Raw genomic sequence first — 14,628 nt, 5'->3', positions numbered from 1 at the left:
AGAACAAAACGACAGCAACTTGTCTGTTCCCCTTCCCCCAATTCCCCAGCACTGTTCCCATCCCCCCAATTCCCCAATAAAAATCTTTAAAAAAAAAAAATCAATTGACTTTGTATGCATGGGTCTATTTCTGGACTCTATTTTGTTTCTTTGGTCTATATGTATATCCTTTCACAAATACCACACTGTCTTGATTACCATACCTTTATATTAAGTCTTCAATTTAAGTAGTAAGAGTCTTCTATTTTTTTCATGATTGTTTTGACTGTTCTAGTCCTTTTGACTTTCCCACAAATTGAGTAACCTTGTCAATTTCTATCAAAAAAAAAATTCTAGAATTTTGTTTAGGATGGTATTGAATCTATAGATCAGTTTGGAGAGAATTAAAATCTTAACAATACTGAGCCTTCCAATTCATGAACACAGCATATACTTTTATTAATTTAGATCTTTGACTTCTTTCATCAATGTTTTGTAGTTTTCAGCATACATACCATATATTTTGTTAGATTTATACCTAATTATTTCGTGTATTTTGGTGCTCTTGTAAATACTACTTTTTAAATTTTAAATTCCCAATTGTTCATTATTAGTATGTAAAAATGCAGTTGACTTTTCATATGCGTATTTACCACCTATATTTGTTACCGTTGATCTTCTTTGTTGGAGTGTCTATTAAAGTCTTTGACTTGTTTTTCAATGAAGTTGTATTCTTACTGAGTTTTAGGATTTTTTAATATATTTTGGATAACAGTCCTTTATCAGATATGTCTTTTACAAATACTTTCTCCCAGTCTGTGGCTTGTCTTTTCATTCTCTTGATGGTGTCTTTCATAAGAAATTTTTCATTTTAATGAAGTCCAACTTAATTTATTCTTTCATGGTTCATGCCTCTGATGTTGTACCTAAAAAGCCAAACCCAGATTTTCTCCTGTGTTATCTTTCAGGAATTTTATAGTTTTGCATTTTACATTTATGTCTGCGATCCCTTTTTACTTCATTTTTGTGAAGAACATTAAGACTGTGTCTAGATTCCTTTTTTTTGCATGTGGACGTCCATTTGTTGAAAAGACTTATCTTTGCTCCATTTTATTGGCTTTGCTCCTAAGACTCTGTACCCCATTGCGATGTGTATGGGTTTTCCCACACCACCAAGCGATTCTCAGTCACCAGCTGGGTGTCCAGTAATTCAACTCAATTCTGACACTGTCTACACTCCTACCTAATTTGGTGTTAACCCCATCTAGTATTTTCCATTTCAGACTTTTTTCATCTCTAAAAGTTCTGTTTGGGTCCTTTTCATAGTTTCCTCCATGTTCTGATACATATAGAATATAGTTATAAAAGCTGTTTTAACATCCTTGTCTACAATTCTACATTTGTGTCATTTCTGGATCTGTTACCATTGATTAATTTTTTCCTCCTTATCATGGGTCATATTTTCCTGTTTCTTTGTGTGCCTGGTAATTTCTTATTGGATACCAAACACTGTGAATTTTACCTTGTTAGGTGCCCAGTATATTTAGAACCCTTTAAATATTCTTGAGCTTTGTTCTTATCCCATTTTTACAGATGAGGAAACAGTCACAAAGAAGTTAAGAATAGCAGACTTACAGGCATTATCTAAGCAGAGAAAGTTGGAGGAAGGATGCTAGTGGTAAAGAGAAGACCATGTGCCAAGGGCACAGAGTGAGTAATAAGAGTTTAAGGTACATTCAGGGAAACCTAGTATTTCAGTAAAATATAGCCAAGGAAAGTAGATGAAGCTGGAAAAGTAAGTCAGAGGCCAGGTCACGAAGGGCTTCGTACTATTATTGATTTTGGAGGTTATGTGATGCCCAGTCAGATTTTTGTTTTAAGAAATGTTCCTCTGGCAGTGGAGTGGAAGATGAATTAAAATAGACCGCTTAGAGGAAACTTGAAGGCTGTTTCTTAATTCTTGCTTTCATCTTTTTGGGTTTAGGTTGTGGATCTGTCTTGAATGTAAATGGTGAAGTTGAAATGGACGCTAGTATCATGAATGGAAAAGACCTGTCTTCAGGAGCTGTATCTGCAGTCCAGTGTATCGCAAATCCCATTAGACTTGCACGGCTTGTTATGGAAAAGGTACATGTGACCAAAGTATCCTTTTCCAAAGGGATTGTCACTGCTGTACTTTAGTGACTAAAAGCGTTCTCACTGTATGGAAATACTTGAGATCACTCTTCTCCAAAAGCTACATAAAAGAACAGAAGTAATGTTAAATTTCTCAGATAAGCCACAGTTCTGACTTTGTTCATGTGATTTGACTAGTAATCGCTTGACCAGTGATTACTTTGTTTTCATGTTACCCTCCTGTTTTTTCTTCAGCCTTCTCTCAACACACATAACACATGGAAATTAAACAGCCCAGCTGTTTATAGCATGTGTCAAATAAAAATGGATTAAGTTCTCTAAATATAAGATCATATGTAAGTCACATTCCTAGCATTATTCCATCATTTTGGGCTTTTTTTTTTTTTTAATACAAAAATTCAGAGAGCCAGACTCTTTTCAACATTCTGAAAAGCAAAACATTTCTTAACATTTTTGAGGCTTTGTACCTAGAGAGAAATAATTATTTCCACACAGTTGGAACAGTTAAAAAGATTTTAACTTTTTCAAAAAACTAACCATTGGGCCAGCCGAGTGGCGCGATGGTTAAGAACTAGCTTGGGATGCCAGAGGGCCCCGGTTCGGATCCCACATATGAGGGCTAGTGACACTGCCCTCTACAGCTAAGATGCTGAACAACAGCTCAACCTGGAGCTGGGCTGCCGTGAGTCGCCTGCAACGGCGTAGGCTGCAGCCCTTGTGGCAGTGGGTTGCCATGGGCTACCGTATGTAGCCAGCAGCCAGCGTGAGCGGCCAGCAGCCGCAGTGAGCGGCCGTCCAGAAGCCGGCGACTGATCTGCCTCGCCAGAGAAGAGTGCAATGATGGTGCCAACTTGGGCCAGTGAAGCAACATCCTCAACTAGATTGAAGAACAAGACGACAGCAACTTGTCTGTTCCCCTTCCCCCAATTCCCCAGCACTGTTCCCATTCCCCCAATTCCCCCAATAAAAATCTTTAAAAAAAAACAAAAACTAACCATTTTTCCCTTTCTTTCTGGTTCAAGACACCTCATTGCTTCCTGACTGACCAAGGTGCAGCAAAATTTGCTGCAGCCATGGGGATTCCAACAGTTCCTGGGGAGCAGCTGGTAACAGAGAGAAACCTAAAACACCTAGAAAAAGAGAAGCATGAGAAATGTGCTCAGAAACCAGACCAACAAAAGTAAGTATCATCTGGGGCTCACAGTTTTGGGAGTTATTCAAGTGGGAAAGTTTTGACAACTATCTGATTATCTACATGTCTTAAATAAGTCAAATATCACTTGGTAGTTTCAGTTTTGGAAAATTGAAAAAATAATTCACACTAAATAGTGGGAAAACTGCTGTTTTGATTCTTAAATTTAACCTCATTTATTACTCCTATGAATACTAACTCAAACTAGGTTAACAGCTCCTTCTCCAACCCGATTTAAGAGGAGAATTCCTTATGTTAATGGATTAACTGTCTGGGTACTCCTTGATCAGTGTGTTATCTTAGGTAGACTAAACAGGTTCTCTGTCATCTAGTGTACCCTGGGAACTTACTCAGGCCTCTTCCATAGTGCAGAGAAATCAGCATAACTCTTAGAAGTTAGAATTAATCATAGATTCTGAATTTTGGTTTTCTGTGTTGCAGGTTTCAAATTCCCAAGTAAAGCTCCCTTATTTAAAGCAAAATAAAATTTGAATATGGCCTGGGAATTTACAGTGAATATAATCTACTAACTTTGCATATTTTTTTTAGATTCATATTATGTAACCAGAGGTATACTTTAGTATCACCTAGGGAGCTTTTTCAAAATAGACATACCTGAACCCCTTCCCTGAAGATTCTGATTTAATAGATCTGAGATGGAGAAGCGAGGCGGGTATATTAGGAAAAAGCTTCCCAGGTTGAAAATCTGTTTTTACAAGATTGGCCATATGAGGATCTTGGTACCTGTTGATAACCTTACCAGGTGTGCTATTGTATCTATAGGCTGGAGTCCCAGGAATGGGGTTACTTCATCAGTGGTTCATGTACTTTTTTTTTTTTAAGATTTTATTGGGGAATTGGGGGAGGGAAATAGCATTGGGTAATCAGAAAAGGGGAACAGACAAGTTGCTGTTCTTTTGTTCTTCAGTCTAGTTGTGGAGGACGTTGCTTCACTGGCCCATGTTGGTATTATTGCGCTCTTCCCGGGTGAGGCAGTTGCTCGCCGGCCATTGGACAGCCACTCATGGCAGCTCACGAAAGCACACGGCAGCTGCCGGCCAGCCCCACTGCAGCTTACACAGTCACCGGCGACTCACAACAGCCCAGCTCCAGGTTGAGCTGTTGTTCACCATCTTAGCTATAGAGGGCACAGCATCAATGGCCCTAATGTGGGATCCAAACCGGGACCCTACTGCTCAGAGCCGGCATCCCAAGCCAACTCTTAACCAACACGCCACTTGGCCGACCCCATGTACATCTTAATAGATGTTGCCACATGGCTTTCCAAAAATTTTGCAACAACACACATCTCCACCAGCCAGTATTGCTCTTGATATAAGCAAGAGAGGCTTCTGCCCTGGGCCCTGCACTTTTGAGGCCCTTCATATACTAATACCCAAAACAGTTGGTTTATTACAGACATGTGGGCACCTCTGTAGCTCAGCACTGGCTCAGCAGGACCCGTAACCCCCATCGTCCACTCTTGTGACTAACACCATTCAGCCTCCAGGGAAACGCTTCTGCACAGCTCTTGCTCTTCGTCCTCAAAGCAAAGGCCACCTGAGGCTAAAGGTCTGTGGATTGTGCCACTGCTGACGTCAGAAATGGACACTGCTCTGGAGTGTGAAGAATTGAACAGTGGAAGGACTCAGGTAAGGGAAAAAGACAAATTGATAACTTGTCACATCAGTTCTTACGTAACGAAGTATTGTTTCGCTGTGGTGCCAAGTGTCCATTTCTTTCCTCTGCGTGTTTAAATTTGTGATTCTGGAGGTGTTTGTGAGTTAATACAATAACTGCAGAACTTGCACATGAGGGCTGATTCCCATTACTCTGAAGTTTATATATATGTAGGTCTAGACCAGCACTGTCCAGTAGAAATGTGAGAGCTGTATCTGTAACTTAAAATTATCTAGTAGCCACGTAAAAAAAATAAAGCGAAACAGGTGAAATTAATAATATATTTAACCCATTATATCCAAAATATTGTTTCAACATGTATTTAAGAAATTACTTGAGATATTTTATATTTTTCTTTCATACAAAATCTTCCAAATGTGACGTGTATTTTACACTTCAGCACATGCCCAGTGCTCAGTTCCCACAGGTAGCTGGGGCCTGCTGGGTCGGACAGCGCAGGGCTAGACAGAACTTGCAAGAAGAGCCAGCTCTAGGTCAGCAACTGCGTGGGCACTAAATATGAGCATTACGAGTGGTTTATTCTTACAAAAATATTTGAAAGATAAGTTTTCAAAAGTACAATGTTAAAATTTCAACTTTTAAGTAATTTTGATTTAAAATGTTATTAATTATAATTCATGTTTTAACTTTAATATTACTAGATAATTTTGTATATTTTAGGAAAAAACTTTGAAATTATATCTGCAATTTTTTTTTCAATTTTTTTGGTTTGCTCTTTATTTTTTATGAAAATATATTCTAATTTTATACACTTACAATATAATTACATTTTATTTTTTAATCCCTAGATTATTGCAAGATGAGTGTAAGTCAAGATTTTGATAGAAAAAGAATACGAAAGTGGATCTCACAAAAGGAAAAAAGCTGAAAGGAAAAAGGAAAATATCTTCAAGAAGCAGTCTGCTTACTTTTTTAGAAACAAAACAATAAAAGTAAGCACTTTTCTTCCACAATGACCCACATAAAATTCACAAAGAGGACGTTACAAATTCTTTGTTCTCGTTGCGAAGAATCACACAAGAAAAGAGACGTGCAGGCACTAGAATTGAGGAGAAACAGCTGAATAAACAGACAATTGATAATACAGGAAAAAGACAGCAATATAAAACATCGATGTAATGTTCTTGAAAGAATAATACAATGTGTCCAGTATTTAGCCAAGCCTAGTGATGCTTTTCATGTCACCATCAACAGTATTTACAAAAAACTGGAAAATTTCTAGGTTTAGTAAAAATTACTTCAAAATTTCATAAAGTGCCAAACGTAATTAGGACAAATAACAATGAAACTAATGATCACTATCTAGGAAAGAGAATTCAGACAGATTAATTTAATGGAGAATAAATGAGAGGTGAAATCATATATAAAATTTTTTAAATAAAATAGTTGAACTAGTGGGTTGTCGGAAAAGTCATGACGTATTTTTCTGTTTTTTGATGCAAAAATGCATCATGACTTTTCCAACAATCCAATAGAATGTTCCATGGTGAGAAGACATGTTGAACAACTAGCATTATCTCCATCATTGCACTGCCAGAGAAGAAAAACGAGCCTAAATCAATGAGCATTTCATTGGCTTTACACCTGCTTTTTAAAGTACATGTTTCGAATGAAAAAAAGAATTGGGGAAATCTTTTTATCTTAAAATTAATGTTAAGAACTATCGAAAGCAAGCCTGTGATAATGGAGCTAACATGGTTGGTAAATCAAAGCATGAAGTTTGGCCAAGAATCCAGAAGTATTATGACATGTACAGCTCACAGTTCGAATTTGTTTCTAGGAGACATCCCCTCCGCTGTGCCAGTTGTGGGACAAGAGAGGGTCCAATACAAGATTTGATAGATGTTCCCAAAGCTGGAACAGCTTGCTTAAACTCATAGCTGACTTTTTAACCAACAAAATGCTGTTAAATTTAATTTAGTTAAGAAGTGTTCAGCAAAACCACAGAAGATTCTCAAAGAGCAAATCATGAACTTGAACAGAAAGTGAAATTAATTTTGAAATTATGCTATCTACAGCTATTTAGTATGAACTGTTCATTTCTGTTGGTAAACTTAACAAAAGCTTTGAAAAAAATTTGTTTGGCTATTTCACGTTTGAAAGGATTAAAAATGGCTTTTTTAAGTGTGGAGAAACAAAACCAAAGCTGCATGTGAAATATGACATTCCAATAAAATATAAGGAAATTGAAACAAGGAAATAAAACTATTTGCTTAACTTGGAGAAGATTACATATACAAATAATCCTGAAACCAGTTTCTACAGAGGCTATTTTTCTGTTCATTATATATCAGAGTACAGTATCATTTGAAGAGAGATTTAAACAAAATCCAACAACATACTATTATTTTCAATTTTCTTTATAATAGACCAGCATTGAAATATGAAAGAACTTAAGATATTCTGCATGGATCTAAATACTGCTTAAGAAAATTACTACAATAAGTGATTGTGACTTATACGATCAAATTAAAATACTTAGTAAAATCTTCTGTGATAATGTGTAATCCCATATAGCATTTGAGTGTGGTAATGTTAAAATCAGGACTCATTTCCAAATCTAAGTACTGCTTTAAGAATTTTCATTGATAATTCCAGTTGCTACTGCCTCAGCAGAGTGAAACTTCTCCAGATTAAAATTAATTAAACTACATTGACTCAAGAAAGGTTGTCTTATTTGGCACTTTGTCTATAGAATGCATGTTGTATGGCAGTGTTGATTACAAGAACATAATCAGTGCTCTCTGAAATGAGGCAAGGAAAAGTTCTATGAAATAAATCATAATTTATGTGTGTGTGGGTGTGGGTGTGTGTCTGTGTGTCTGTGTCGCTCATCCAGACATCACCAGCTGATCATCAAAGGATTCAGATGTGTACAATAATAATGAAGTCAACTTTCAGTCATAGGAAAACCACAGTTTTACAATATTTTTCAAGATACATTTATCAGAATAAGAGGATAGAACATATTTATAACTTCTAAATAGTAAACATGGTGTGTGAGCTTCCATTTGTATTTGTATTCTTGCCTCAACCCTTGCAAATGGTAGGGGGGGCCTGCAACCAGCAATGCCTGGCAGTACCTCTATCCTGGGAGTATGCAACAAGGATGATGTTGTCACTCTGTTAACAAGTTCCAGCATTTTGCATTCGTTTTGGGGTCATTCCTTGCAAGCAATTTGCCTATTTATGTCCTGTGATAGTTTTTTCTGTTTAGTTGTTTTGTCTCCTTATCAGTCTTTTTTTTTTTTTAAGATTTTATTGGGGAAGGGGAACAGCCAAGTTGTTGTCCTTCAATCTTAGTTGTGGAGGGCGCAGCTAGCTCAGCTCCAAGTCCAGTCGCCATCCAGCCACCCGTCGGCAGCTCGCGGCTGCTCAGCTCAAGGTGCCGTGTTCAATCTTAGTTGCAGGTGGGCATAGCCCACCATCCAATGTGGGAGTCGAACTGGCAACCTTGTTATTAGGCGCACATGCTCTCACCAGCTGAGCCATCCTGCCACCTGTTGGCAGCTCAGCTCTGGCGCAGCTCACTGGCCCATGTGGGAATCAAACCAGCAACCCTGTTGCTCAGAGCTCGCGCTCTTAACCAACTGAGCCATCAACTGGCCCCTCCTTATCAGTCAAGGCTATCTTTTCTGTTAAAAAATTTCCCAAATCTGTTGTTTTTAATCTTGCTTTTACTTTGCTTACAGTATTTTGCCATATACAGGTTTTTATATTTTATAATCAAATATGTACTCTACCTCTTGTATAATTTGTAAGACACAAAACTTAGATCCCCTACTCTGAGACAGGGTCACCTAGATTTTCTTGAAGAATTTTGTTTTAACTTGTATATTTTCATCTTTAGCTACATGGAGTTGATTTTTCCGATTGGTGGAAAATAGGTCTTCTGTTTTCTTCTAATGCCAAATTTCTCTTTCTAACCTCTTGAATGCCAGACTATGTCTAGCTACGATTCAGACTGTCCATGTGATTGGTGCCTCAAGCTCATGTCCAAAACTGAACTTTTTATTTCCCCACCTAACCCGTCTCCATGCACACCAACAAAAAGACAACCTATTCCTAATGGTGTCCTATATTTCAATAAATGCTTCTTGCAGCCTCTCAGTTCCTGAACCCAAAAGCCTTAGAGTTAGTTGTTTGTGATTTCTCTCACATCCAGTCCATCTGCAAATTCTATCAGCTCCACCTTCAAAATGTCCCAAGTCCCGCCCACTTCTCACCTTTTGCACTGAAACCACCATCTCCAAACCTCCTAACTGGTCTGTTTCCACTCTTGTCTCCCTCAGTCAACACACAATAGCCAGAATAATTCTTTTAAGATAAACTTGTATAGCACACCCTTGATGAAATTTCAGAGTGGTCACTTCATGTAATCAACACTCAGAGCAAGAAATAGAGCATTGCTGGAAGCTCCCTGCAGCGCCCCCCCCCTTCACTACCTTCCCTCAAAGGTAACCACTTTCATGACTTCTATCACCATCAATTAGTGTTGCCCGTTTTTGAACTTTGTTTAAATGGAGTCCTATAATATGTACATTTTTGGGTGCCTTCTTGCATCATATTTCTGAGATTCATTCATTTGTTGCGGATAGCAGTATGGTATTCCATGTCATGAATATATCACAATTTGTTTACCTTTAGTGGACATTTGTGTCGTTTCAGTTTGCTGTTATTACAAATATTATTGCTGTGAACATTTTTGTACACTTGTGAACATGTCTCTGCATTTCTGTTGGACAAAAATGTAGGCATATAATTGCTGAGTTAGCTTTCATAGGTACTGCCAAATGGTTTTCCAAATGCCAGTTTCCAATTCCAGCAGTAGTGGAGGAGAATTTCAGTTCTTGCACATCCTTGCCCACACTTGATATGTCTTTTTCATTTTAGCCATTTGGTGGATGGGTGTAGTGGTGGTAATGATTTTTTTTTTAAGATTTTATTGGGGAGTTGGGGGAGAGGAACAGACAAGTTGCTGTCCTTTTGTTCTTCAGTCTAGTTGTGGAGGACATCACTTCACTGGCCCATGTTGGTATTATTGCACTCTTCCTGGGTGAGGCAGTCACTCGCCCGCCATTGGATGGCCGCTCACTCCGCCTGCCGGCCATTCACAGTAGCTTATGGCAGCCCACTGCCGCCCCACTGCAGCGTACACCATCACTGGCGACAAACAACAGCCCAGCTCCAGGTCGAGCTGTTGTTCACTATCTTAGCTGTAGAGGGCGCAGCGTCACTGGCCCTTATGTGGGATCCGAACCAGGGCCCTGCTGCTCAGAGCTGGCGTCCCAAGCCAACTCTTAATGCACCACTCAGCTGGCCTGGGAATGATTATTTTTAAAACTTACACCATGACACAACTCAAACTCTCCAGTGTCTTCCCATCTCATTCAGTAAAATCCTGTGCAGTGGCCTGTAAGTAGGATGGCCATGTGATTTAGTGTTCAAACTGGAACGTAATTTTGATTAAAGAGGGCACTATTAATTAAGCCAGTACAACAGGCATCAAACAGAACTGCCGCGGGTAACCAGGATGTGTGATCACCCACCTGTCCCACCTGCTGGCTGCTGGTCATCCCTCTGACCCGTACACTCTCTTCCTCACTTTATTCTCTCTCGCTACAGTGGCCTCCTTAAAATTCCATGAAGATCAGTCATATTCTTGCTTCAGGAATGTTCTTCCTCAATAACCAGCATGATGTGCCCCTCACTTCCTTTAGAGAGTCCCTGTATAAAATAGCACTTCCACCATCGCTCTCCCCTTAAGCTGCTATAACCTTCATTTGTATTGCCGTTCGCCTGAAGCTTTCATTGCTCTGTTACCCTCTGCCCCAAATGCAAGCTTCATGGCAGAAGGGACTTTGTCCATTTAGTTCACTGCTGTGTCTCAACACTTAGAGAAGTGCCTTAAATATAGCTCAGTACAGAGTCTGGGTGGTGGGTATGTAGCTGTTACTGTGCAATTTCTTCAGCTTTTTAAACTTGAAATTTTATAATGAAATGTTGGGGGGGGCGGGGAATTACCTTAGTTTATCTTTACAGCAAACACTGTGAAACAGGCAAAGTGGGGTCTGGATGGGCAGCGTCAGCATCTCCTGGGAGGTTGTGAGAAATGTACGGTTTCGGGTCCCATCCTGGACCTACCAACTCAGGATCTCTGGGGATGGGCCTGGGGATACAGGCATTTCTTACGCATACTCAAGTTGGAGCTGCACTCAGTTATTTTTATCCCTGTTTCATAGGTGGGGAAAACGAGACAGAATAAAACTTCACCAAGCCACACAGCCAGAAAATGGTGGTGCGGGGACTGGATGTACTCACTCTTAAAGTTGAGGTCTAAAGGAATGTCTAGCAGTCTAAGTGACATATAGACTGAAAAGAAAACAGGCCCTCTACCACTTCCGGGAGTCGTCGGGAATGTTGGAATTGAAGTGTGTCCCATATGTGTGGAAGCTTACTGGGTATTAAGCTACATTGTTACTTGGAATGTTTCTCATTTTCAACCTGTCACTGTTTTCTGTTTATTTTTGGCAGAAACTTGGGAACTGTGGGTGCTGTTGCCTTGGACTGCAAAGGAAACATGGCTTACGCAACCTCGACAGGGGGCATCGTGAATAAAATGGCCGGCCGAGTTGGGGACACGCCGTGTGTAGGTAATTTTGATGGATGACTACCGCCCCCTCTTCCTCTCTGTTCTCCACCCCTCTCCGCTTTCTTCCTTTCCTTCCTCTTCTTGGCAGCAGCGCCAGGATTTCTGGGAATGGCATTTGGTTGGAAGGGGTTATTTAGGGCACTGCTTTGAGAGGGCATCTGTATCTAGTAGGCACTCTGTTTTTCTAGATTGCATGTCTTTTGCAATGACTTGGGTTGTGGGGGAGATGGAGATAGGGGGTACCAAAGTTGTCCCCAAGCTACCCATAGTGCCTGTCTCTTCTCTCTAGCCCCAGTTTCAGGATCTGCAGACTTATTCCCAAAGGATTAAGTGCACATAACCTCTTCCCAGGCATGGGCACAAATTAACGAACTAAGAAAAATGAAAATTTAAGTTTGCATTTATTAGATTTGAGTGGCATTAACGTGACACACTGCTACTACAAAAATATTACTAATTAAAATGTTGTTTGTATTAAGATTGCAGCACACTGTCTAATCCCCTGGAGTGGGTGAGTGGTAGGGGCGGGTGTGGTTGTGTATGTTTCACTCTGTGCAGACCAGATAGGTTTGGGGCAGAGGAGGAACTGTCCTGATGTAATTGCTCCATGAAAGGTCAGGCCTACCCCCCGACCCCAAGCTTCCCTCATCCTGAATTAAGGGCAGTCACATGGGGCTTATTAGTCCCCCGTTGCATCCCAAGGTCATGGCTACTAATCTGACCTTTGTCTATACTTTGGTACTCTTTGGGATTCAATATTATATAGTATTTGACTGGTAACATGTGTTTGAATTTTTTGACTATTGCTCAGTTAGAACCAATCTCCTCTTTTGAGCAGGATCTGGAGGTTACGCTGACAATGACATTGGAGCCATTTCAACCACGGGGCACGGAGAAAGCATCCTGAAGGTGAACCTGGCCAGACTCACTCTCTTCCACGTAGAACAAGGTACGTAGAACAAGTTCATATTATCTGGAGACGAATAAATGGAAGCTGTTTATAAATAGATGGAGAAGTAGCTGAAACCCTTTCTCATTTGCTACAAGTGTTGCTAACACTATTTTGACTCTTCCCACCTTCTCTTAGGAACTAGAATAGGAGAGCGTATAGAATACTGTTTGTCCCATCTTGGGGGCAGTAGGGAAACTTTGAACCTGGGCGTGGGAAAAAAGAGCTCTGCGTAGGGTGCGCCAGGACCCCGTCTCAGTGCAAGGAGGGCCGGCCTTCTTTGAAGCACTTAAAAAGAGACCATTTACCACGAATTTTGGTTAACGTGCTTTGGTTTTCCACATGGCAAGTGATTTTTCCATCAGATTCCTTTCTAAAGAATATGTGTTATCTCTCAACCTTTCCTTGTTTTCAGGAAAGACATTAGAAGAGGCTGCTGACCTGTCGTTGGGTTATATGAAGTCAAAGGTCAAAGGTTTAGGCGGCGTCATCTTGGTCAACAAAGCAGGAGACTGGGCAGTAAAGTGGACCTCGGCATCCATGCCCTGGGCGGCCGCCAAGGACGGCAAGGTGCACGCTGGCATTGATCTGGGCGAAGCCAGCATCACTGACCTGCCCTAAGCCCCTGGACGATTGTATTCTAGATGCTAGCTTGGAGGTAAAGTACAGTTTCCTGGTGTGGAGACTTAGCTTACTCAATTAGATCTAGAAATGGAAAAATTCTGCAGTCTGTCACTCTTTTTGTTGCCTTGATCAATAAGTGTCTGTATGTTTGGTGAGGGGCGGACTGAAGTGATGAGAGAAATGCCCACATTAAGATCAAAATAAGATTAGCAGAGAGGACAAACTACTGAGCCTTTCTCACGGAGCAGCCCTGTTGTCCTAGGTTAGAAAGAAGAGACATCATGAGCTTAACCCTACAGAAACTGCCTCGGTGCAGAGCGTGCCTTGGGAACAGGGAGGCCCACGCGCAGCAGCGACACAGCTGCCCCGTGTCTGGGGCTCTCCTGGTTGCGCTTTCCCACAGGACCCTGCGAAGGGATGCAGTGGGAAGGAAAGCACTTGCTGGAGGAACCTGAAAGTGAGACAGGAGCCCAGAACGAATGGGAGAAGGCCAGGTGGGCCTCAAGGCATTCATTCAGCCTTTGTTTGAACTCAGAATACTGGGTGAAAGACATTATGGGTAAAAAACAAAAACAAAAAACTGATTTTTCTAAGAGAGTTCAGGTCTTCTCTGACTTAACTAATGTAGATGTTTCCAGACACTTTAAAAGGACCCTCTGGTAACCCATAGCTCCCTGATCTGGAGATGGAGCTCTGCAGAGCTCCTTCACGGCAGAGGGTTTTCCTGGGCTCACACATGAGCCAGCTCACTGGTGTTTTCCTGCAGCCAGCACGGCTGCTCAGAGCCAGCTCTGCCTGCCACAGACCCTCTGAGTCCTCACAGCAGGTAATGGGGCTCACAAGCTCTCCGCCTCCCCTGCAACAGGGAGAGCTGATGGATGTAGAAATGACACGGATTGTTACTTAGTGCATTCTTGTACTGTCCAGTGCTGTGGGGTACCCGCCCCCCAACTGAGATGGGTGTGATACAGTGTGGTCAGCAAGGTAGAGAAAGTGATTTCCTTTCTCCTTGGGGAGAGTATTCCTATTCATGTCTCTTGACACTGGAATGGTATTTCTGCTGTGACATATCTGCTCACTATTTTAGTCTGTCAGGACTTACCTTCTCTCTGGAAAGAAATTGCTTAACTTTAAATTCCATGTGCCACTAATAAAATGTATTTTGAAAGAATGACAGTGTGGTTAGGAGTCACTGTTGACAAAGGCCAGAATGTACATGAGCTCCCCTTGGTCTGTCAGTTCAGACAGGTGTGCTAGTTAAAGAGACCTTTCAGGGTAAGGGTGGTGTGTGGATATAATGACCCATCCTGCCTCGTATATGCCAGAATTTTTCAGAGGTATTGAGCTTTTTCTGAATGGGTTAAGGAAGACACCGAACCAGCATTTGCAAGTATC

General features: G+C 40.8%; 1 protein-coding gene across 1 annotated transcript in view; it reads left to right on the top strand.

Annotated features, from left to right (window-relative positions):
• ASRGL1 (asparaginase and isoaspartyl peptidase 1) overlaps window positions 1–14,407 on the top strand; it is a 20,535-nt gene extending 6,128 nt beyond the window's left edge. Inside the window, exons 2-6 of the mRNA XM_019645575.1 lie at window positions 1,964–2,106; window positions 3,138–3,295; window positions 11,543–11,661; window positions 12,499–12,609; window positions 13,025–14,407. Of these exons, the coding sequence (XP_019501120.1) occupies window positions 1,964–2,106; window positions 3,138–3,295; window positions 11,543–11,661; window positions 12,499–12,609; window positions 13,025–13,230 (737 nt within the window). The 3' untranslated portion in view covers window positions 13,231–14,407. The remainder of the gene's footprint in view (window positions 1–1,963; window positions 2,107–3,137; window positions 3,296–11,542; window positions 11,662–12,498; window positions 12,610–13,024) is intronic.
• The last annotated feature ends 221 nt before the right edge of the window (window positions 14,408–14,628 follow it).

This window comes from Hipposideros armiger, unplaced genomic scaffold (assembly GCF_001890085.2).
Source record: "Hipposideros armiger isolate ML-2016 unplaced genomic scaffold, ASM189008v1 scaffold_93, whole genome shotgun sequence".
NCBI lineage: Eukaryota > Metazoa > Chordata > Mammalia > Chiroptera > Hipposideridae > Hipposideros > Hipposideros armiger.
This window is presented reverse-complemented; position numbering and strand designations above follow the sequence as displayed.